General features: G+C 38.5%; 2 protein-coding genes across 6 annotated transcripts in view; one reads left to right on the top strand and one right to left on the bottom strand.

Annotated features, from left to right (window-relative positions):
* The window catches only part of EML6 (EMAP like 6), a 298,693-nt gene extending 285,528 nt beyond the window's left edge, over window positions 1–13,165 (top strand). The window contains exons 38-41 of the mRNA XM_072635548.1: window positions 7,648–7,751; window positions 8,830–8,983; window positions 9,687–9,787; window positions 11,223–13,165. Of these exons, the coding sequence (XP_072491649.1) occupies window positions 7,648–7,751; window positions 8,830–8,983; window positions 9,687–9,787; window positions 11,223–11,247 (384 nt within the window). The 3' untranslated portion in view covers window positions 11,248–13,165. The remainder of the gene's footprint in view (window positions 1–7,647; window positions 7,752–8,829; window positions 8,984–9,686; window positions 9,788–11,222) is intronic.
* A 752-nt stretch (window positions 13,166–13,917) lies between these two features.
* Window positions 13,918–26,200, bottom strand: part of RTN4 (reticulon 4) — a 144,777-nt gene continuing 132,494 nt past the window's right edge. For all 5 annotated transcript variants that reach the window (XM_072635550.1, XM_072635549.1, XM_072635551.1 and 2 more), the window contains 4 exons: window positions 16,742–16,811; window positions 15,503–15,549; window positions 15,268–15,326; window positions 13,918–14,906 (listed from right to left, as the gene is read on the bottom strand). In XM_072635550.1, coding sequence (XP_072491651.1) covers window positions 14,864–14,906; window positions 15,268–15,326; window positions 15,503–15,549; window positions 16,742–16,811 — 219 coding nt within the window. In that variant the 3' untranslated portion in view covers window positions 13,918–14,863. The remainder of the gene's footprint in view (window positions 14,907–15,267; window positions 15,327–15,502; window positions 15,550–16,741; window positions 16,812–26,200) is intronic.

The following is a 26,200-nucleotide window of genomic DNA, read 5'->3' as shown; positions in this document are numbered from 1 at the left end:
CAACATTTAAGAGTTTTTGATGTACAAAGCACTATGCTAGGTGGTGGGGATACAAAGGCAAAAGAAACACCCACTAAAACCTAGTCTTTGCAATTGAGGACTTCACAGTCTGATAAGGAGATGCAACATGTAACTAGTTGACACAAGGCAATTTGAGTGGAGGGAGAGCATTAACAACTTGAGGGAGAAGGAAAAGCTTCTTGTAGGTGAGCCTTAAAGAAAGTCTGGCATTCTAAGAGGTACATACATGGGGCACGTACAGCATGTGTAAAGACAGCAGGTCATCCAGTGGTCATCTGAACAAGAAGAGATGCATAGTGGTGGTAGGGAGGGGGATTTCATTCTAAGGAATCTGTTGAGGAATCTTTGAAAATGAAATATGAGGCCAAGGTAGAGAGGACAGAATGGAAAAATGGGGATGAGTTAAAGTCACAGTGAACAGAAGGAGAGCTTTGGGGGTACCAGGGAGAAGGAGAGATGGAAATTAAAAATTTACAAGTTTGAGATTATTAAAGCAGCACAGTTTGAGTTTTAAGATATGAGATGAAGAGGAAAGGTTGGATCATAGAATTTCAAACTTGAAGGGACCTTGAATATCATCTGGTCCATCTTCATTTTATAATTGAGTGTTCAAAGATTCAAGAGGTTAAGTGATTGTCTAATTTATACAGGTAGCAGAGTGGGCATTCAAACCTTGAATTTCTGTATTCTTTCCTCCACATTAGGATGCCTGTCCAGGAGGGTGGCATCAAAATGTAAAAAGCCTTGAGTGCCATGCAATCTGTACCTTATTTTACAGTCATTGAAGATTTTATAGAATAACATAACCAGATCAATTATAAGAAATCAGAAGGAATCTTATTCAAAAAGGACTTCACAAGTCATCTTCAATCAATTCTTTTAAAAAAAAACCACCTACAAAACCAATTTTCCAGCATTGGCTGGAGGACTTTGGTCATTTTTACTGAGGAGGTGACTGATCTACTTTTGAGTAGCTCTATTTTTTAAAAGAAAAAACACTTTTAAAATATATATTCATATATATACACATACATATATGCATACATGTATGCATGTATGTATGTATATATTTAGACTGAGTCACCCTATGTAATCCAGTCTGAAAATGCATTGTCCACTCATGGTCATAATCCTACCACTGATCAGCACCAAAACCTTGACCTTATCCATTTCTGACCTGGTCCCATTTACTCAGCCCCCATATTGGTGCCAGACCTGGTACAAACACCTAATTAATTGCCTCAGCACAGTGAAGCTCAGAACTCCTGGGCTGAAGTGATCCACCATCTTCAAGCTTCCTCATAGAGGGACTACAAGTGCGCACCACCATGCCCCTGGGATAGCTCTACCTGTAAGGGAGATTTTCCTTATGTCCATCTAAATTTGCCTCTTCATAACTTTCACCCCATATTCCTAATTCTTCTTTCTGAGGCTAAGCAGAACAGGTCTAATCCCACTTCCCTGTGACAATCCTTTAAATACCTGAAGACTGCTATCATACCTCTTCCCCCAAATCTTCTCTTCTCCAGACTAATTATTTGCCGTCACTTCTAGTGATCATCATATGGCCTCTCCACAAGCCATGGGTCCCCTATCCACATTCCTCCTGATGCCCTACACCTTCTTGCCAAGCCTAGAGGCCTGTATTGGGCTACCCGAGTCTTTCTTACCTGTCCAGGTCTTCGGTTGGCCAAACCGGATAAACGTATGAGAGAAAGGACATTCCAGAGTCAAACAGGGGTTGAGCTTTATTTCAGGGTCCGGGTTACAAATGCAGGGACATCTTCCTTAGGAGGAAGAGGGGGAGATTTCCTAAGGAGGCTAAGCTTAAGGGATTGGAAGTAGAAGTACAAGCGGGGAGAGAGGGGGAGGGGAGAGAGGAAAGAAAAGAAGCGGAGCCCTACTTTTCTCTTTGGCTCCACACGTGCTAAGAGCGCTTTCTGGCTTCCTCAATCCTACTTAATCTTCAGCCACACAGTTTGCATCTCAATACCATGCTGTTAGGTAACTAGGTGTGCTCCAATCCGGGATGACCTCGAGGGCAGGGAGACTCCACCCATCAGGTATCTCCGGGGGAGAGGCGGAAATACCCGAGCTAGCCGAGCTAGCTCGGTCTGACCTTCTCGAACCCCCGCTGTTCATGGAGGGCCTCGTAAGACTCTAAGATTTAGAAGTCCTACTTTTACCTGCCCGAGACTGTCCACACGGAATTGAGCTTCCAGTCCCAACACTTCTCAATGTCCTTCTTCAAATGAGGCTCCAAAAATTAATACAACCCTGAAATGGAGTTGGATCAGGGGAGGATACAGCAGAACCTTCTTATTCCTGGAAGATATACCTCTCTTAATATAGCCTATCACTATATTTGTCTGTGGAGTGTGGGCATATGATCATAATATCTTTCAGGTATACTCTGGGACCACTCTGCCAATACCCACCCTTCCCTACTACTGGATTGTCTTTTTATTAGTTATCTCTCTGGATGGTCATTCCATTTTTTCAGTCATATCCTACTCTCCAAAACCCCATTTTGGGGTTTTCTTGGCAATGACACTAGAGTGGTTTGCAACTTCCGGAACAGGGTTAAGTGACTTACCTAGGGTCACATAGCTATAGTGTCTGAGGCCAGATTTGAACTCAGGAAGATATGTCTTCCTGATCACAAGCCTAGTGCTCTGTCTGCACCACCTAACTGCCTGTTTCTCTGGCTACAGAGGCAATATAATGAGTATGCTCTGAAATATTTTCAATAAATTACTAAAATTATTGTAATGATTATTCCTCTAATAGGCTTGGCCCCTGTCTGAATAAAACCAGGAAAATCTTTTCTCCTATGAACTTACTTCCCTTCTCTCATTCTTAAACCTCAGAATTATAGATTTAGGCAAAAATCACTATAATCATGTGATTTATTGTGTTAGTTAATATTTAAATGATGTATAAAAGACTGTGCTGGGGTTCTCAGCACCTCTTTTCTCCCCTGCTATGCTCACCTCATAGGTGACCTGGCAGACATGGGGTGGGGGTGATTGTTGCTGAAGAAATATTTTTATATATAACTTTAAATGTGAATTTTTCTCAGCATTGTGCGCTGTGAAAAACTTGAGGAAGAAGGTTGTTGATTGGACTTTAATATCACCATTTGCCACAAGCATCAATTCAACCTTGCCTGAGCTCTAATTTGCTCCTTCCATACATCATTCTTCTTTTCTTGTGCTCTAGTCTGCAAATTTATCCACATGCCTCTCTGACTTCCCTGCCTGATACCCCTAAACTTAGGTGGAAGTCCTTTGCTTTAGTTTACTAGAACTCCAAAATTTTGTTTTCCTAGGTGTCTATGAATACTCTAGCCTAGTTCAACAATTCTCCATTTTTTTGGGAAGGGCCTCCAAACTCTCTGTGATCTGGTGCCTAGGCAACCCATTAGGACTGCATTTGCATTGGCTTTTGGAGGAGCCACATCAAGCTTGAAATCTACTTAAGTCACTAGATATTTTTCGGATGAATTCTATCGATTCCTCACCCATTTTGTACTTGAGAAGTTAATGTTTTTAACCCAACTGTATGATTTTGCATTTATCCCTATCACATGTTATCTTCTTAAATATCCTATTAAGCTTTTATTAATGAGTATTATGTGCCAGGGTCTAGTTAGGCCTTAGGAATACAAAGGTAAAAATGAAAGGATTTCTATCCTTCAGAAGTTTATATTCTAAAAGAGGAGGCAGCAGATATACATATTTAAGTATGTACAAAAAATACAGAACTGCAAGAAGTCCAATTTGACTAAACTGTAGAATAAGTAAGGGGAAAATGTATAATAAGCCTAGGAAGTTAGAGTGGAGCCAAATAGTGAATAATAATAGTGAATAAACGTCAGAGGAGTTTATTTTTTATTCTGAAGCTAATAGAGTCCTTGAAGGGGAGTGACATAGCCAGACCTTTGCCTTATGAAAGTCATTTTGGTGGTTGTGGGGAGGATGGAATGGAGAGGGGTGAGATTTGAGGCAGGAAAACCAAATAGGAGAGTATGGCCATACCCCAGGAGAGAGGTAATCTGGACCTGAACCAGGATGGCAGTGTTTGTGTGACTAAGAAGGGGTAGATGTAAAAGATGTCGTGCAAGTAGAATCAACAAGACTTGGCAATTGATTGAATATGAAATGTTCTACCTGTCAAGGTCTTTTGGGATTCTGACTCTATCATCCAGTGGGTTAGCCCTCTCTCCCAGCTTCGAGCAATCTGCAAATTTGATTAGCATATCATCTGGCAGTTATATGCCAATTACTGAAGTGGTATAGGGCTAGGCACAGATGCCTGGGAAACTCGAATGTATTCTTTCCAAGTTGACACTGAACTATTAATGACTACCCTTTAGTTCTAGAATATTGGAAGAAATCTAAGTTAAGCAATAATGTGGTCTATAGTCTGCTGACTTCATTCTTTTCTGCTTTCTCAAAAATTAGAACATTTGCATTCTTGGCACTTCTGACAGCTTGTGCTAATGCACGGAGGGGAGAGATGAAGTGATTTGTTCTCTAAAAAGAACTGAAACTGTTGTAAGGTTCTGCAATAAGATTCTGTGTGACCCTGAGCAAGTCACTTAATCCTGTTTACCTCGGTTTCCTTACCTGTACAATGAACTGAAGAAGGAAATGGCAAACTACTCAGTATCTCTGTCAAGAAAACTCCCAAAGGGTCTTGAATTGAACACAACCAAACAAGTATTTATTTATCATGATGGTGTCTGTGTGCATTTGAGAAATACATGGTGATACAGATGTATTTAAGACATTATTAGAGGACAGACTGCTAATTTTTCAGTAATTATAAATGATCCTTCTTGGCTTATGAGAACAATGAAACATACTTTCATGAAGAGTCAGATACAACTAAAAAAAGATGAACAACAACTGATATTACTACCAATAGAAAGATCTACCTTTCCTCCTCCTTCAATTACCCTGCAAGACTCAAATACTGGTGGTTCTTCACAGTCTCTTGTGACAGTGTTGATTTAGTAATCTCTCTTCAGCAGTTCCATGGCCGAGGTGAGCCAAGGTGATGTAGCAATAGGGATAGAAGTTATAAAGTCATACAGAGAAGTAGTTTGGGGAGAAACATAATGAACTCAGTTTTTAATATTTAGCTTAAGGTACCAATAGGATGGACACATGGAAATGACTCGCAGATAGCAGATAGAAGACTAAGTAACAGATAGTTGGAGATGCCTGTCTGGCACTTAGAAGAGGGATAGATTTAGGAGCTGGCTGTAGAGAGATGATAGTTAAAACTGTGGGAGTGAATGAGATTGTCAAGAAATAGAATTCAGAGAGAAGAGAAAGCCGAGGACACACTCTGTAATGATTTTTGAGAAGAAAACGATGAGCTAGAGACAAAGACAAAAAAGGAGGAATTAGAGTGTGGATATCTGAATACAAGGAGGGAAAATGTATCTAAGAGGGAGGCAGTTAATAGTATCAGAAGTCAATGAGAATGAGGACCAGGAATGAGTCATTGCATTTTACAATGATGACACTGGTGACCTTTAGGAAAGTGATGATTGCAGAAGGCAAGTTGTAAGAAGTTAAAGAAAAAGTGGGCAGTAAGAAAATGGAGGTATCAGGAATAGACAACTTTTTCAAGAAATTTAGCAGTGAATAAGAGAGAGATGGGAGAGTGGTCAAATGGAATAGAAAGGTTACAGGAAGGCTGTTAGTTTTTTTGTTTTTTGTTTTTTTAATAGGACTGGGAAAGAAGGGATAACCACATGGAACAAGGGTCCAACAGTAAGGGATAGGCTTGAGGGTAGAGGAATTATTTCAGGATTAGATGAAGGAAGCTAAAGGATTTTCCTTGGGATAGCCTGAATCCTTTTAGTGGAATAGGTTTTCATCTACTATAATTATAGAAAGTGAGAAATTAAGTTTTATTAGTCCCTGTCTATGAAAAGCAGAGACCAAGAACTTCTGGCATCTGAAATTTTTCCTTTCCTTTATCTCTCCTAAATCCTCCTGTTCATTTATAGACTGCCAAAAAGGAGCTGATAAGAATCTTGCAGTTTCAAACTAATCAATTCCAAGAGTGGCATTTGCTTTAAGATTCCTGTGAATTTGGCCTCATCCTTCTTTGAGACTGAATTTGAAAGAGTTAGGCACATAAAGAAGGAGCTTTCTCTACTGTGAAAACATATTAGTAGTGTTCCTGGAGGAAGCAGATGAAGAGCTGGGAAAAGGATGCATCTGGATCTTCTACACCTTCAGCAAATAGTGGGGGTCCCCCAATGGCCTGGTTTTGAAGCTTCCATTGCAAAAGGGGAAAGAATGATGTCTTTTGATGTGTCCACAACAATGGCAAAAATGTTCAGATTTTCCCTAAAGAGTCCCAGAGTACTTAAAATAGAAAGAAAGCAAAAAACCTGAAAATCAAATTTTCTCCTGCACAGAATACCTCCTGGATAATTCAGGTCACATATCCTCCATGAGAAAACAACTCTTTTGCTTGGAGACATCTGCTTTCACCACTGTGCAAGCACAGAGTCTTCCATATAGTAGGTGCTCAATAAATACTTACTGAAGAAAGCAGTCACTGTCTAGAGTTGGGTTATTAACCCTTTTAGAGTCATGCACCCTTTGGGCAGTCTGGTGAAACCCATGGGATTCCTTAGAATAATGTTTTTAAATGCATAAAACAAATACATGGGATTACAAAGGAAACTAATTACATATTGAAATAGTTATCAAAATATTTTTAAAATGAGCTCATATTTCCTAAGTTAGGAACTCCTTCTTTAGCTTACCTGATGTGTGCTCATCCTTTGCTGCCGAAGAAGACCATGACATCAGAGAAATGATGACATGACTTGCACTTGCCTTTGTTTTGAGTGAGGGAGGGCTGTGCAGGTCACCAGCCTCACTTCTCCTCCAGGGCCATCTGAATTCAGTGACCAGATATTCAGGAGGATGACTGGAGACGACCCAGGATGAGGCAGTTGGGGTTAAGTGACTTGCCCAAAGTCACACAGCTAGTGAGTATCAAGTGTCTGAGGTGAGATTTGAACTCAGGCCCTCCTGACTCCTGCATTTGTACTCTGTCCACTGCACCACCTAGCTGCCCCTAGCTTAGGTGGCACAACGGATAGAGTGTTAGAAGTGGAGTCAGGAAATCTTGCGTTCAAATCCTGCCTTAGATACTTAGTAGTTGTGTGACCTTGGGCAAGTTCCTTAACCTTTTTCTGACTCAGTCTTCTGAGGACAACAGCACCAACCTCCAACGATGGTTGTGAGGATCAAATGGGATATTTGTAAAGAGCTTTGCAAATCTTAAAGCAATATATATAAACGCCAGCTAGTGCTATGGTGGTTGTTAGAATTACACTGATTAACACAGTAAAGTGGATGACAGCTATTATCACCTCTGAGAGGATGAATGTAGTGACAGACACTTTAGCTCTCTGGGTTAGCTCATAGCTCTTAGCTCCAACTTAGCCTGGGATAAAGAACAGAGCTCTTGGATGACCTCAATGAGCTGAGGCTAGGTAGGTGTTTCGGGGAAAATGCACTAGCAGTGCAAAATTGTGTCAGACAAGAAAAAAGTTGATCACTGTGGGTTCCTATTCATTTGCAGGTTTCAACAGGGTCTTACAAGCGTCAGGTCCACGAAGTTCCACTGGGGAAGCAGGTGACTGATGCCACAGTTGTCGAGAATATCACCTGGGCCACCTGGACAAGGTAATTCAAAGTAAATCCTCCAAGGAAAATATCACAGTGTATTCTCCTTATCTCAGGATCAGTTAGGCTCCTAAGTCTGAACTTGCCCAAAGTTTTGAAATGAGAATTTGCTCTTTTGAAATCCACTCTTACAGGAAATCCATTCTCTTTAATGAGTACAGGAGAAATAACTTTCCCCAACAGATTCAGACCCAAGGACTTGAGCCTTACGGTCCACTAAATGTCCCTAGCTGCCAGAATTACCATGTTGAATCAAATATAGGCTGAATTTTCTTCACAACCTGGATATAAAATCTGGGTATGATCTACAATAAATGTTACTTTTCAGTATTTTTCTACATTTTTCTTTTAAGATCTAATTTTAGGGGTCCAGCACATTGCCCCTACATGGGGATACATTGGATAGAGTGATGGAGCTGGAGTCAGGAAGACTTGTTTTCCTGAGTTCAAATTTGGCCTCAGATACTTACCAGCAGTGTGACGCAAGGCAAGTCACATAACCGTTTGCCTCAGTTTCCTCATCTGTAAAATGAGCTGGAGAAGGAAATGGCAAACTACTCCAGTATTTCTGCCAAGATAACCCTGAATGGGGTCATGAAGAGTCAGAAACAACTGAAAAAAAGATGAATAACAGCCTATATAGGCAGTAGGGGGTAGAGGTGGAGTGCTAGTTCTAGGACTTCAACATATCAAGTGGGGAAACAATATAGGAAAATACTCAGAAGTGAGTGTACTGTGCAGGGACCGAGTATATTAGTTAACGGAAAAGAGAGAAGAGGAAAGCATTGCTTCCTAGACTGCTGCATTAGCAAAAATTGAGAGGGAAAAGGAAAATAAGAGGTTGTTAGTCAACTTGACTGTGTGGGTAAAACTGAACTGAGAATTTCAGAGCCCTTTGGTTTGTCCTCAGAAGTTTACAGACTAGAATTATAAAATAAGAACAAGGAAAATGGGTTTTGTGATAAAAAGATGCTCTCCTCTTACTCTGGCTTTGTTATCCCTAAGGGACTTCAGGAAATTCACTCATGTGCCTTTTCAATCCCTATTCCCATTTCATGCTATTTTCTGGTTGGAATAGCATTCTAGGAGATGAAGTCATTGGGATCTGGCCCCGAAATGCAGACAAAGCTGATGTCAACTGTGCCTGTGTGACCCATGCTGGCCTGAATGTTGCCACTGGTGATGACTTTGGCCTGGTGAAACTTTTTGATTTTCCATGCACAGAAAAATTTGTGAGTTTTCATTGGAATGTAGCTGCCTGTGCTGGGTATTTTTCCCAAATTCTCTGGTGCTTATAGGCCTATTAGCTAGTTGGCTAATTCTGGGTTTTTAACTACTTAGTACCTTTGGTACACAAGTCATGGTATGCATAGGAATGGGAGTAGATGTTCAGGAGCAGAGCGGGAGTTAAGGGGTAAAGAATGAAAGGCCCATCAGGGGTCTAATTTTAAGCCAGTTTTTAGGGTACAATATGCAGCTCCTTACAATGAATATACAGCATTGAGTAATCTGGTCCATCCCCCTATAGCCAAGAGATGAGACAATAACTAAATTTAGAGGATGCTTTGTAAGATGCTGGAGGCAACAAAAATAGCTTTTGCTCAGTTGTGCCTTAGAAGCTCTTTATATCCCTATAATCATAGAAAGTACACTTTCTGGGATAAAGGGTATGAATTTTATTTGTATGGAGAGGTCAACTAAGTAAAACATATGGGAAATAAAGTGGAAAAGAAGACAGAAGGCTTGGAGAAGAGCAAGAGAGAAAAAGACAGGAAGAAGTCACCAGACCAAGTGGTATTATGGGTAAATGAGGAAATTGGCATAAAATTGGGGAGATCCTAGAAGTCGGCTTTGAGGTATTTGTGACTGCTGGGAGGGATAGGGATACTCCCAACACCCTTATCCAATTTCCTTGGTGTTAACTTTCACTTACAGGCCAAACACAAGCGTTACTTTGGTCATTCGGCTCATGTGACTAATATCCGATTCTCTCATGATGACAAGTACGTGATCAGTACTGGAGGAGATGACTGCAGGTAACCTATAATGCAGGCTTCATAAAGGTGTTCTTCTGTCCCCTAGGTCCACTCTTGAGATTGTTTCTACCAGGTCTCTGACTGCCTCCTGAGTCTCACCAGGCCTGAGCTCATTAACTAGGCCAGTAGATGACTTTTGAGTTTTTATGGAGAATGGTAGCACCTAAGTCCAAGGTCCCAATCCAGTTCTAAGAGCTTTGGACAGCTTCAAAGTAACCTTGGAATATTGGGTACCCCAAGGGCCATGTGACTGGTTAACACTGGTCATGTGACCAAATGAATGCAGTTATCAGCCCCGTACCTTCAAGTTGACTCTAGCTCATCTAAAACGGTTAGTTGACTTCCATGGGCTGATAGCATCTAGGATGTAACTTTATAGATAAACAGGAGGGTAAATGGCCTTGGATCCAGACGTCTAAGCATATGCATTGTTCATCAGTTTAAATTAAGATAGTTCACGAAATTATAGTCAAGGTATTTAGAATGAGCTTAAACACATCCTCTTGACTGCTTGTTGTATGGCATAACAGCAGGATATTAGGATCCCTATGTATCCCCAGAGCACCCATACTTTGGAAAATTTTCAACCTAGTCCCAGAACCATAGTAAACCCTTTGACCTTTTTCTTATATCCTCTATGTTTGGCACTCAGTGAAATTTCCTGTTTAGTGGGGGACCCTTGAAGTTCATCCAATGAATGCCCATGTTACTAAAGACTAGCTTAATCCACTTCACTTGTATTTGAAAGAGACCTACAGTGATGATGTACCTCACTACAACATGAGCATATTTCAAGTCGCATGGACTGATGAGGGAGGATAGGCCATTTGGATTTTAGTTGTTTCAAGGTTTTTTGTTTTTTTTTTGGGGGGGGGGGGGGGGCATCACTTCCTCTCCCCAACCTACTTAAAAATTGTAATACTACCGAGAGGCCAGATCACTTCTCAGCCTGAAGGGTCATAGGCTCTCTATCTCTTCCATCTTTGGTCAGTGCTCAGCACTCAGCAAACCTTTAAAAATGACTCAATACTAGTAACCAACCATCTTACATATCATGGGATGTACAAGCTTATGTAACATGGGATGTCATGGCAGCTAAATAATTTCTGGATGCCTGAGTAATGAGGAAAAGTAGATGTAAGTAGTTTACCCTCACAGGGAAAAACAAGGTGGTTTCTGTTAGGCCCACAGTGGGCTATAAGCCTTGAGGGAATGAAATAAGTGCCTTGATATTCAAACTCTTGTAAGGCATGACGGAAGGCACTGCTCTCACACCCAAATGATGTTAGAAAAAAACCCTCTTTCCTAACAGTCCCCCACCTACACAAAAGAAAAGCTAACAAAGCAAATTTGCATTTTGGCTGCCCAATAGACTCTTAGGCAGTTGAAAAATTGCCAATATAAATTAATTTGTCTTTTTTTTTTCTTTTTTTAGTATATTCGTGTGGAGATGTTTGTAAAACAAAGAACAAAAACCATAAAACCTGAAGAAATGTTATTACATTATTGCTGCACTTCAGAGGCTGTGGCCAGGTGCCTCTTTACCTTTTCAGGTGCTTGGAAATGATTGATGTAAGAGGATGCAGTCACAATTGTGGTGTTTTAAGGAATCACTCTAACAACCTGGAATTTGCAAAACTGATAAATCCCATGGAGAAGGAAAACCACTTTGGTGGCCCCTAATCCTAAAGAATACAAACCACCACACACACACACTTAAAATCTTATCTGATAACGTAGCCCACTGACAAAATTTTAAGCCTCAGTTGCCCTAACAATTACATAGCTTTACTTTACGTTGTCACTTCTTAAAAGTATGTTTTATGTCCTGTTTTCACACATTTTTAGGCAATGTTCACCTTTTCAAAATCACTATCTTGAACAAGATTAATTCTAAGTTATATGCACTGGGATAAAAAGAATGCTGAAAGTACAGTTTTCCACTAAAGCTAAACACTTTCAAAAACCAAATGAGCCATGTACAAAAAAAGTTAAAAAGGTTAATTTTTTAATGTTTTATTTGCAAAGTTTTATATCCATAAAGTGCCTTTGAAAGTTTTGAGTCATGTGGGCTACTCTCACCTCCCACAAATACCTGCTTTCTACATATGGTGCTATAACTTTAAAACTGAGGGCTAACCAAACACCCTTAGCAGATATGTAGTTTCTCATTCCTGTCCTGCTTTTTTTTTAAACAAAATTTGTAATGGGATGACATGAGTCCGTCTGCTTTGGAAAAAATGGAACCAGGTGAGCTACTGTTATTTTAGTGCAGAAGGGGTGGAGTGGATGGTGAATGACTGAGATTTTCATTAAGCTTAGTCCGCTAAATAGGCTGGATCCTAAATCACACTTTTCAAAAATTCTAAAAATGAAAAAGGCTGCTTCAGAGGCACACGATGGACTCCAAACTCACTTGTTTTATGTTCCAGTCTATGCTTGATGGTAAATAGCTAAGTGTCAATTAAAATCTTTGCTGCCTCAATTTCCTGAGTGATAACAGCTAAGGTCAAACAATCTCAGTCTTCCCCATATTCCCACTCCTTCCCTTCTCACTCCTCACCTCTCAAAATTGGCAGGCAGCCTTCAGCTAGGGTTGTTGGTTTTTGGTCCATTATCTTGCTTCAGGAAGAGGCCAGAACAAAAACTCCTGTGTGACAAATTTCTAAGCCCCTGAGGTACTTGATACAACTTAAGTCTTGGTAATTAAAAAAAAAAACTTAAAAGTTGCCTATCAGGTTTATAAAATGAGTTTTGTTTAACACTTTCCCAAACCACACCATCTAAGATTATATTGTAATCCATTACTGGTAAAAATAAACCATGGTCAGTAATGGACCACTGGGCCCTAACCTAGTGCCTTGCATAAAGAAGGCACTTACTAAATGCTTGTTGAGTACAGGGTAGGGCAAAGAATGAAGAGGGAAGGAAGGCATAAGTACACCGTATTGACTGGCAGTACTGACGTATGCACTAGCTATTCCTTATACATTTACTGAACTAAACTACTGAAATTTAAGAGCTATTGGCTATTTTATCATGTTGAGACAAAAAAGCAAAATGAAATATCTTCAATTAAGGAATAAAGATTCTAACATCACAAGTGCTTCAGCATTCTCAATGATATACATCATTCATTAAGCTATTTTTCTATGCCAAATTTATTAATGCCTTATGTTAATATACAATTAGTTTGTCAGATCCACAATGAGTCCCTATGCAGTCTTCACTAGTTTAATCTCCCCCACCCCCATATTAATAATGTAACCATTTTAACTGGCGATGCTGGGTGATCACCACATTTGCCTATGTTGTACTACTGTTGGCCTTTCATATTGATTGTACCTTAAATAGAAATAAACGTGAAAATACAATGAACTGATCAATGGTGGTATGTGAAAACTATAAGAGCAATAGTGTCTGTGTGTGTCAGGAAAACACTTAAAATATCATTTGTAAGCATTTATATGGTATGATTTTATGTATAAATCCTGCACTGTATCCTGTAAATTAAAATACTGGCGCATGAATTTATTTTTCAATTGTTTAGTGTTTAAAAAACACAATTTGAAACCATTTTTGTTATGTGTCAAATAAATTTGATTACATACACATTTTCAATGTTGACTTTTACTGTCAACAACTTGATAGACTCATTTTAAATTTAACAGGCAACCTGTATGTAGTGCAAAAGCTGGAGACAAAGCACTTTCCCCACATTCTCATCTGACCCCATGAAGTAAGGGCTTGGGGCATTATCCTTCTCATTCTACAGAGGAGATATCAGGCTCAGGTGTACCAACTGACCACTCACGCATAAACCACACAGCTATTATCAGAGGCAAGATTCCCACTCCCATTCCTCCTAAGCCCATCTCCTGTACTGGTTTTTCTATCATGTTGTCTGGCCTCTGTGGTACATCTAAAAACATAATGGACACTGCTCTTCTAGGAGCTGGACTGTGAGCTTTAATGGAAGCTAGGAAGGGAACATTCCCATCCAATCACTGAAGCAAACAGTAGAAAGAATCCCCAAATTTGTAGACAACTGGACCTCAGTTTAAGGTGCTATTTAAAAACAAAAATAAGCAAAAACAACTGCTGAATAATTGGTAACAAGACACCAAAAATATTTTAAGTCTCTAAGCTTTATTGATACTTGGTTGGTTTTACATTTCACAATGCATTCCACAGACTTAGTTCAGGTACAGCTTAAACCGCAATTGAATAAATCTTAATTTGTAATTTCTTGCATAACAATGTTTGATATTTCCAAACAACTTTTTTTTTCAGCATTAGATTCAGTTCATAGATCCCAAGTGTGTGATGAAATCAACTACAATAGGTTTGAGCAATGAAGTGTATGTTGTGGACTTTCAATGGGCATGGAATTGTGTTTTATGTTGAAAATGGATGGTAGTGTTCCTAGAAATATAGTTTCTTCTTCTAGCTTATGTGATTTAGAGCTACTCATAGAACCATCAACTCTGAAATATCAAGCACTGTGGGGCAGCTGAAAGGTCTAAGCTTTGTGAAACACTATATATATTTATATATATTGGCAATTAATAAAACAGTAAAATCACAATAACAGCTAGATTCATACCAAGAAGGCAAGCTTTCTCCTTCTTGCTTTAGTGGTATGATCTCTTCTAAACATTTCATTTTAGAAAATCTGCATCATTCTACACAGACCATACACAGGGCACAAACTGTGAAAGGGTTCTCCTGTCAGTTCCACCTGCTATACACCTTCTTGAAACACAGCAAGACTACCTCCAAAGAAGCACAATGTACAGCTTTCTCAGATCGCTGTGTGAGAGCCAGTCCCTCACAAAGGATAAACAAATATGATTACAGCTGAAGTCCAGACATAGCAGCTTATGATACTTAAGATGACAAAACACATGGCAGTCAAAACAAGTATTTTTCCTCAAACACTGCGGTGCTAAAAAATAAAGATCTGTGAGACTGCTCTGCAATGTCAAGGCTCCATTCTCCCCCGACCCTCCCCATGGAATCCAAATGAAAATTTCCCCCTGAATGATGAATTCCTAGTGGTGTTTGCTGCTGATTTTACTCAGCTTTGCATTTCAATCCAGGGATTTTTGCTTGGATTCTACAAGTGAAAAGGAAAAAAATTAGTAAAATTCTAAAGACAAGAGTTTAAAAGACCATTGTCGTCTTTCTTTCTGAAATAAAATCGTGAGAAATACATTGCAACAATGATAGGTTTAAGCTGCCAAAACATAAGCTTTTTTTAGCTACTCTCTTCTTATAAATTGGATTTACAAACACAATGGCCATAAATATAAAAGAAAGATCTAAATAAGAGAAAAATTTCATTTTAGCAGTATTGGCAGCAAATAATTGGGAATAAGCTGTTGCTAAAAACCATCCTTTTGTACTCAGTATGGACATTTTTGTTACAACTTTAAGTCAAAAGTGTCTTTTTATGAAAAGAAGACTGGAATACTTACTTAGCCATGGCATCTTTAACGTTCTTATTCACAAGTCCTAGATAATGATCAATCTGGGTCTGCAAACACAAGGTAAAATGGTTGACAGATATAATTGGCACTGTTAACTTAAAGATAAGTGAATGTCCTACAACTCTAGATGCCTAGAAAATAGTTTCATTAAGGCTTTCTACAACTTATCATAAACCCCACACCATATGAGATTATTCTCTTAAGCCCTCTACTTTAAACTCACCTGATGCCTTTCATAAATAACAGGAACACTGAAGAGTGAAATCAGAGCTGTAATGGAGAAACAGAATTTTAAACTCATATCTGGAATACTCTGTGACAGCTGAATCACAAAAATTTTCAAAGTGACAAGTCTGAATATAACTCGACAGTGATTCTCTGAATACGAGTACTTGATACAGACATCCCCTTCCTCCATCCCCCCGCCTCCTAAGACATCCAGCAGAGCAGTGGGTCTTGTGGGACTACTGGTCACAAGAGACATGAGAGCTGGATGCACAGGCCTGGAAGCCTCCTGGATAAGGAAGACAAGACATGACAGAAAAGAAAACAGGGGGCCCAGGACAGACTTGCATAACTCCCCCTAAAGTCATGGGTGATGAATCTGCCCAAGATCAGCAGGCAAGGCTAAACAGGAAAGAAAGATGAGAACTTGAGAAAAGGCCTTTGTGTGTATGTGACAGAGGTAACTGCTAACTTTAGAAATAATAACAATAGCAAGCATTTACAGAACATCTGAAGTTGCAAAGCACTTTACAAATATAGCAATTTAAACTGAACGATAAAGTTAGGAGGCAAACTGCACAGGGTTGAAAAGTGAGAGAAGTGGAGACAAAAACAGACAGCTTTTTTCAGGAATGTGACTGTGAAAGCCTGGGCTGGGGAAATTTAGCATATCAGCTTCAGGGGATGGTAGGATCGAATTTGTTTTGTTTTTGAGGATGAGAGAGACCTGGGCATGGAGCTAAGGATTAGGGAAGGAGCTCTCTCTAGCAATGGAGAGATTGAAAGGGGATGAAAGAGTACAAGATCTAGCTAACAGAGGACAATGGAGAACAACTCTTCATCAGAGACTGGAGTAAAGGAAGAAAATAACACGGGATCATATGACCTCTATTTGCTCTATAAAATCTGAAGCAAGGACCTCTGCTGAGAGGGAATTATTGTTTAGTCAGAGGACATTTGCTTTTGTGGTGGGGTTAATTAAGGGAAGAAGGGAAAATTATGGAGTGTGTCAGGTAAAGGCACTTTTTTATGGTCAAGTTGGTCCACTAATGCTAAGTGTACCTTTATAAATGAAAAAAATCAAAGCTGACAGTGATTTGAAGGACTAGCAGCTTAATCATAACTTTAAAAGAAATAAATCCATTACTTAAACATCTGAATTCCCTACACCAGTGTTTTCCTTTTCTCCGGTATTTAATAATTATAATTATTTCCCCAAATAATTTTATAGACTTACCCAATATCAGTAGTGTCAGGCCATTGAACAAGGCACCAACGTAGGTAAAGATCCACATCAATACTGCAAACTATAAATGAAAAACAAAAAGTATAAAAGCAATGCAAAATTTCAGTAGTCATTCTTTCATGAATTAAAATCTTTCTAAAACAACTCCTATGCACTAGATGAGAAGCATTATCTTTTTTTTTTTAACTCACTAAAAAAGTACCTTTAACTTAGTTTGGAGGTATGCCAAACTAGGCATCTGGGATAAAATTTTAAGGACATATGGAACATTTTGCTTCCAATCTTAATTGTGCATTCAAGCATTTGCTTTCTCACAGATAATGTCAATGCAAATGGCTACCTCAGCTTCCCTGAGATTATGAAGAGTACTACCTATGCATCCCATTCACCTTGGGAGACAAAACTAACACTTTACCCTCAATCTCCGATTCATTTATTGTTATTTTTAGGAATTAGCTACTAAATTATTATTAATACTTCCATTTCAATTCAGTAAAAACTTATTAAGTGCCAACTGTGTGCCAGGCACTGTGCTAAGTGCTGGGGATACAAAGAAGTGAGCAGTCTCTGCCCTTAAGGGGCTTACAATCCTATAGGAGGGGGAGACAATACACAAAAGATACTGGAGTCAAAACTAAGCACAATCGTTGATGGAAAATGAAGAGATACCTGGAAAGTTCAGAGCCCTCTACTATAAAAGGAAGACTTTGACAGGAGTTAATTGCTCTCCATCCCTCCAATCAGAGAGCAGAGACAACTGAGGGGGCTGAGAAAGTGTTGAGTATCAAAAGTCGAGGCAACATGCATAGTGACAACTATCACTGTAGCCTGGGGGTAGCACAATGTTTGTGGAATTGAAATCAAGTAGAGAAATGTTTCCCCTATTTCGTAATTTCACCCTAAAATAATTTAATGAATCTTAAGAAGCATTTTTAAGACTCACCTGTGTTCCAGACATTACATGAAGGTTAAAAATACAAAGAATGAAACAACCTCTACTCTACAGTCTTTCCCTATTCCAATCCAGCCTATATCTTACATAAGATTAATATTCTTTTATTAATATAAGATTAATCATTCCAATCCACAACTTTCATTAACCAATTCACAATTCTTCAGCATCTCCTTACTGCCAACTTAAAAAAACTGCAAATCCCTTAAGTTTCCCCTAAGCCTGAAAAAAAAAAACCCTTCCACACCTGCTATCACCCTATTTCTCTTTTCTGTGCGTTGTAGCACAGGTGCCTCCACTTTCTCTTCTACCTCTACTAACCCCTTACAATCTGGCTTCTGATTTCATCATGCCATCAAAACTGCCTTCTCCAAAGTTACTAATGATCTTTAGGTACCAAATGCAATGGCCTTTTCTCAGTCCTCATCCTCCCAGACATTTTCCTTTAACACTGCTGATCACTCCTCCCTGATACTCTCTTCTGGCTTTTACTGTCTCCTGGTTTTCCTCCTATCTATCTGACTGTTCCTTCCCTGTCTCCTATGTTGGATCTTTCTTCAGATGATACCCTCTAACCTCAAGAAGTCACACAGAGTTCTGGCCCTCTTCTCTTTCCCCTCTATCCTACTTCCCCTGATGACCTCAATGGTTCCTGTGGATTTAATTACCATCTCTATGCCAATGACTCTCAAATATACCTGATCTGGTTCTCTGATGACTTCCAATACTGAATAGTAAAACTGGATGTTCAGTACACATCTGTCCCCCAAGCCTGGAACCCTCTCCCCTTCCTCCAACTACTGACCTCCCTCAGCTTCCTTTAAAGTCATAACTAAAATCCTGCATAGACTCCTCCAGAATGACAAAAGGGTCCAAGGATAAAAAGAGTTAAGAATACTGGCACAGACAGAGGAAGTAACCTACTGGCACAATCACAGAAAGTTGACATGTACATAGGAGACAAGTCAAACAGTTTAAAAGGTTCAGTGAAATCAGAATTTGTACCAGTGGGTAGTAGATTTCTGTTTAATGTGAAGAGCTTGCTACAAACTAGAGCTATTTAACAATGGAATAGCCATGGCAAGGCAAGTGAAGACAGGACCAAAGCTACATGGGTCAGAAACTGGCCTGGATAATTGTTAAGGAGCTTTCCAACTTTTAAGATTTTATGATTCTATTTACATTCTGGTAGACTTGTCAATACGCTGTCTTGTTTTTATTACATTTCACACATGAAGAGTTTGCTTTCCATAGTCCATTCAAAGTCCCCAAACATCCAGTCACTATTTCTGCCACACTTAGTCTCTCACCATGCCACTGCACTAAAGCACTCTACAGTCACTACACACAAGAACTCTTTCTACTGCTTTAGGGCTTTACAGTTTAGAAAAGTCATCACAACAACCCTGACAGTAGAAAAAAAGGGGGGGGGGAGGGGAAGAACACAAACAACTCATGAGCCTCAACTCTGAATCTGCAAGGTTATCTAAAAAATGAAAGCTGATAAATCCCCGTTGCAATTGAGACATATGTAAAGTTAACCAAGAAAACATTTTGTATTCTGCTATTCTGGATTTGAAAAGTGGCTTCAGGAGTTAAGAGCAGTGTCTAGTTGTTCCTGTAACTAACTGAACTGAATGTAGGCCTGAATACCAGAATTTCAAGTTCTCTCTCACTCTTATCTTGCCCTACAAGACAAGAGAAAAGATGGGGATAAGAGAAGGGAGGAGTGTGATAGAAGGGAGGGCAGATTGGGGGAAGGGGTAATCAGAATGCATGGCATTTGGGGGGGAGGAAAGGGGAGAGATGGGGAGAAAATTTGGAACTCAAAATTTTGTGGAAATGAATGTTGAAAACTATAAATAAACATTAAAAAGTGAAAAAAAGCAGCTTTTACAATAAAAAAAATTCTCTCTCACTTAGTGAAGCAGTGGTCAAGAAATGAAACGTGGTCATGTTTTTAGCATTTGTGAACTACTTGTGGAAAGATTTCTCATGGCTCTAGTCAGCACCTTCCTCCCTTCCCCCAATAAATAGCTACACTAGCTAAAAATATACCATACACTTCAGTGAATTTGCCATGGTGCCACAAATCTGTGTTTGTCTATCATGAAACAGAAGTTCATTAGGAAACACAATTAACCCCCAACACTGGACAAGAGGTAACTTTAGCCATTGTTGATATATTTACAATCACACAACATACATTAGAGTATGTGTTTAGACTCAGTATAGCAATTCAGTAATTAATCACTAAGGAACGTAGAACATAGATGAGGCCTTATTGTAACCCGCAAAAAGAGAATCTCAAGATTTCACACCTGGACCACGTAAATCAGTCACTCTCAGGCAGAGGTCCAAAGGCTCAAATGTCACCTGATTACTAAAGTCCCTCCTGAAAAGCTAGGGTTTCCATATAGAACATGAAGGACAGAATGAGAACTGCTAATCCAAGCTCAAAAGCACTCCAGGGGTATTTTTTTTTTCCTGTGGCAGGAGGCGGGGAAGAGCAGTAGAAGATGGAAGTGATTCAGAAAATGACAGAAAGTCAAACATCTGTAGGTAGAGGAAAAAAAGAGCTTTTTCACAACCATTTTTCAAGGAATAACCCAGGTGTAGCCTTCAGGTTGTTGTGCACCAAAGAATTCATCACCTACCAGACAAGCTGCCATTTAATTCAAGAGGCACTTTGGGGCATGCTACAGCCACCATCTGTTTCTGGGCCAGCATTCAGAGTTTTTTCAGCTTGACAGAACTCATGAGAGATTTGGACTATTGGCATGACCTTTGGCAATCTAGAGTTGTGGTAACAGTACAACTTTGTGGGTAAAAATTTAAGTGGCTTCTGGGCATCACCAAACATGACCTGACTATATGTAATTCAAGAGACATCAATCAAGACATGCATGAGTGAAAAAGGTGCATTTCTCATACAGCCTGCGCAAGAACAGAAGAATAACACCTGGAGAAGACACTAGCGGCTAAGAAGAACTTGTGGAAAAATAGGTGCAAAAACCAGATAAGATGTGCAGACTTAAATGGGATATTATTTACACTTGAAAGAGAATAATAATTCAGTAAAATGCTGAATCCACTGAAGTATTAGCAGTTAGTCTAATAACATCAAGTATATTCAGAGGGAAACAGCAAAATTTCATTAAATAATACCTTAAAAGGTTTGGGTTCTTGTGTTTTCAAAACTGCTTAATTTTACCTTCCAAATGACCATTAAAAGAATTCTAATCAATGAATAATTAGATTTTTAAAAATCTTCTAACCATCATCAAAACACCTTAGCATTAGAGGACTTCAGAGATTTATTATCTCAGTTTAACATCACAACTTGAAAAATCCCTTCTACTGAGATAATCCCAAATACCACCACATTCACCAATCTAGCCCGATGCTTCAGCAGAGCAAGTTGGTGGATTATACTGTATTCTGTGGAAAATTTCATATTTCCAACATATACTTCACCTTATAAACAAATATCATGTTATAAAAGTCCATGCTTTTCCAGCTAAAATTTTCTTTGGATAGACATGATAATTCTGGAGAGGGAAAGAAAACATAGTATGCACACAGTGAAATGAAGCAGTGTCACTAGTATTACTGCCACATGTCCCCAAAATGCATACACACAAAATTAAAAGAGGTTATAAGAACAAACATGTTCATTTGATCTTATTAGATTATGATCAATATAAACATATGTATTTTTTGTTTCAGGGTTATCAGTACATATGTTTATAGATATATACAATTAGTTAGAATTTTTTGTTCATTTTTCTTTCTTTTTACTTTGTTATTTATAGACAAGAAGGCAACAGGGTATAGTAGAGAGTTGGCCTCAGAGTCAGGAGAATTGGGTTCAAATCTTGCCCCCAAGACACATCATCTGTGTGAGCCTGGGCAAATCATCTAACCCCTCTCAGGTTACTGAAAAGGCTCTTCCCCTGCCTTGAAAGAGGAAATTTCCACATCTATACCAAGGAAAGCACAGGTCTCATTGCTATCCATCCTTATTATTAATCCACTTTATACTTCTTCTTGTCTATTAAAATTACATTTATTGACAAGTTCCATAGTTCCTGCAGCTCACCCTTATATGCCAAGGTAATAAAGGCAGTTAAGAAGCAGGGCTGCTATTGGAACCCAGGGCTTTAGACTCCAACACCAACATTTCCCACTGACCAAGCAAACCTATAGGTTAGTTTCACTCACTGTCTTGCTGGTTTTCCTTTCTTTAGAACTTTCTACAACTGCTCTTGTGTGTGATCTGAATCTCATGCCAAATTCTCAGACTTCATCTTTTTCCTTCAACAGCTTTCTGATGTTTGTGAGGAGGTATTAGCCACAGTTATCATATTCCTCCATAATTATTTGCAAATAGATCATTTTGATTTAGAAAAGGTTTCTGAGGGCCTTTCCAAAATGTTTCCAGGGCCAAAACTTAACTTTATCCTCATTTAAGTCCACTACACTGGGGTTTCTACCTTGCTGCCCAAAGAGTCTTCATAAATGTAAGTAACCACTATTCTATTTCTTAAGATTAGAGCTGATTATTGTTTTCTCTGGTATGACACATACAAATTCAATTTATACTAACCAAGATTATCAGAAAGGTATCTTTCTGTAGCACTATATAAACACTCTGATCATGTTCAAGGAAGATAAGGTCAGGTCCACTTTCACCTTTTTTGATTCTCAAAATGTAAGCAACAGGAAACCAAAATATTACTTTTTTGAAAAGATGAGGAGTCATCATCTTGTGGCATTAAAAAGATTCCTATTTCTTCATTTGAAGATTTTTTCACTTCAAAAGATTATGAATTTATAATCATTGTTGTAGAATCTGGTATATGTACAATCTCATTTATTTTTTGAATCTGGATAGGAACAAGTAGGTACAATTATAAAGGAACAAGAGAGTCACTTTTAGTCTAATTTATTTGTAGTTATTTACCATACCCATAAATTTTTTTAAAAATGTAAATGTAATGTGCTGGTCAAGACTCCACAGGTCAAGAGCAACTCAACTACTCTTCAGAAATTTAAATGGATCACCATTTACTTACGCAGGGTGTCCAAAAAGTGTTAGTGCAGTTTAGAAGCTATTAAGCTTAAACATACTACATTTTAGAATGAAATAGTATTAAACATATTATACTTTAGCTCAGTCACCCCACCTCTGATTCATTCCACATGATACTGTTTCTGAGGATACTGAAGTTATATCACATTTCAAAGTTAAATTTGTTTATTGATAATATGTGAACATTGTGCAATGCACTGTAACAGACCCTGGAAAAGGAAAGCTTTAATAAATAAAACTTTAATAGCTTAAAAGCTGCACTAAGACTTTTAGGACATCCAAATGAGTCACAAACCAGCTCCTTCCTAATGTATACTTGCCCAACAAACAAACCAGTAACTCAAGTAAAACTATAGGAGGCTAGGATTTATGCTACTAAAAAAATTACTGCCAAAATCTAGACAGGAAATCAATTATTGACTGAAAACCTAGGAAAGCTGAGTCAGAACTTGCATAATTCACTTTTATCCCTGCATGATTTCACAAGCAAAACTCACACCATTATTCTAAGCTTTTTAAAGTTTTCAACAAAACAGACAAAACTGGCTTTTTAAAATTTGAATGAACAAAAACCAAATCTATTTAGTAGCATTCAAAATTTTTTCTTTTCTCCTTAAAGAGAACGGGATCAAAAGGAACCTACCTAGAAGCAATTTCTCTATATGAGCTTTGCCTGTTTCCCTTCCCCCCATGTTGGCATGAAAAAAACCCAACCTATTTGGAATCAGAAAAGCTGTAGTTCAAGCTCTGGTGCTGCCCTTGCCTAGCTATATACCTTACTGGGGTGAGTCATTTTCCTCATCTGTAAATTGAAGAGACTAGGCTAGATGCCAGTCCAGACCCTAAAGTCCCTTTCAGTTCTAAGGCCTATGTTTGAATTGTTCTTTATAATCGTATTTGCATAAAACAGTCATTTCAAATATTCTTCCTTTAACAAAATCTTCACATTAAGTTCGCTGAAGATATTTATTTTGTCTCTTGCCCTGCCACAGATAAAAATTTCAACACCCTAATTATTGTATTTTATATGGAACTTTTAAAAATAAATGACAATTAGAAAATAATTACGATTAACTACACAAGAAGTCTGATAGACATGATTCACCCAAAGGTTTTTAGGTTATCTATATGGGAAAGTTATCTCCTCTACCATTAGCAAAAGTTTTAAGTTACATGCAGAAAAGAGTCTTCATTGGCTGACAAGGCTGATGTCTATATGCCACTAAGATAACCAAAGCTGAGCAGCAATCATTTCCACACAGAACAAACACACAGGAAGCTTGACCTTTGGTTTGTACTTAATGACATATTTTATAGAGAGTTTCTTGGCTTCCTAAATTTCACAATATTTCTATAGACTTAGTCACCTTTTACAACATTTCTGCTAAGTCACCCAATCTCTGACTGATACATTCCAAAAGCTGTTTTTTCGGAGGATTCTGCAAGGTCATGCCACATTTGTTCATTTATATATGCAAATATTTCTGTATCTATTATGTGTAAAGCACTGTACTAGGTCTTGGCAAAGGTTATCAGGATAAATAAAACCACCTCTACTTGGCTCTAAAACCTGCAACAGTATCTTCCTACTGCTGCCCTTTCATACATGCTCTATGCAGAAGTTATATTACCATCAAAACCTCCCCCAAAACCTCAAAATCCCATATACCCTTTTGTTCTGGTGGACTAGATGTATTCTAGGACTCCTGACTATAAGAGTCTATTATATTAATTCATTTAAAAATATTTTTGCCTTTTTTAAAAGGAAAGTTAATTAATTAAAAAATTATAACCAAGTTGCCCCTCTGGAAAATATACTACTTTTCAAACATTTCGGTGAAATCACTAACAGATAAGGTGTATTTCATACAAAGGGGAGAGGATGCTACAAAGGAGTCTAAAACAAACTATTAAGCTATGACTGTCAGACCATCTTTTAAACAAAGTAGTTGTATTGGCTCTTCATTTACTGAACAGCTTATGTGCCTTACATCTCTGTCCTATTCAGAAATAATTTCACTGAGATCCAAAGGCCTGATAGCTACAGCTTACAATCTTCAATTTCTGCAATGAATAACTTAGGAGTGGGGCAGTAGTAATGGTAATGATAATAAACTTGCATTCCAGTTACTGTACTTTAAAGTTTACAGTGTGCCTTCCTCACAATATCCTCAGTGAGGAAAGGAAATACAAATATTATCCTCATTTTAAGATGAAAAAACTAAGGATATGTGAAGTGAGCTGCCTGAGGTCACATACTGTTAGAGATAAAAGAGCCTGAGCTGAAACTCACATCTTCTGACTCCAAGACCAGGTCTCTTTTCGCTACATCATGCACATACTTGGGAAGAAAAAACTTTCAACATTACCAAGCTTCAAAAAGTATATTACAATGGTTAAATTGTACATACATCCAAAAGCATTATCAAGGAAAATGCAGACCTAACTCCTTACTCAAGGAAACTAAATTTCCACTGCTTAAGACTTACATGTGTGTGCTACTCACTAATTTCTGAGAAGTAACTCAAAGCTTTGGGGAGTTTAGGTAGTCATGTGAGACTCTAAATAGTCAAAGTATGGCTAGAATAAAAAAGATTAAGAAAACTTATAAGGCCTACTTGAGGTGTTTTTAAGTGTTAAAAACTTTTTCACAATAAAAATCCTGTCAACTGAAGGGATTTTAAAGGTTTCCCCAACCAGTCTTTGTCTCTTCTTATTTATCAAAAAGTTATTACCCCAATAAAGCTTAGTGAACTTCAAAAGACATCTCCCTTCAGGTTTACTGAGCACAAGACTATGCACTAAAAAAATAGCACTCACCCAACTCAATAACTAGAACTAAACACTATCTTTTCCCTGAGTTACCGAGGAGAATGAGTAAATCAAAAAATGGGGTGAAGGGACAGAATTAACTAGTTGGACTCTTCACCAATAACAATAGCACGTTACCTGTTTACATCATTAAGGTTAACAAAGCACTTTGTTCATGACAGCCCCATAACATAAACATTGCAAATACTATTATCCCCATTTTACAGATGAGGGTTTGAAAGAAGTGACTTGTCCACAGTCACACAAACAGGAACAACACCCTGGTCTCCCCATCCTTACAGACTGATCTGCTTTTTCTTGCACCTAAGACTTCAACTCTTTGAGGTAGAGTAGAAGAAGAGAAGAGAAGGTGAGCAGGTCTTCTAAGTTGGCCAAGAAGTGAAAAAGCAGCACGCTGGTGAGGGGGAAAAAATGGCAGTCTAGAAATGTGAGTTCTAGTCTTGGTTCCACAAATAACTTTATTAGCTGCGTACCATGAGAAAAAGCATTTGGCTTCCTTAGGATGATATAACTGGATTAGACAATCTCTTAAATATCCCTTCTGGTTCTAAAAGTCTATTGTTTTATGATC

This window comes from Notamacropus eugenii, chromosome 1, assembly GCF_028372415.1.
Source record: "Notamacropus eugenii isolate mMacEug1 chromosome 1, mMacEug1.pri_v2, whole genome shotgun sequence".
Lineage (NCBI taxonomy): Eukaryota > Metazoa > Chordata > Mammalia > Diprotodontia > Macropodidae > Notamacropus > Notamacropus eugenii.
The sequence above is the reverse complement of the archived record's forward strand: the minus strand, read 5'-3'. Positions and strand labels throughout refer to the sequence as shown.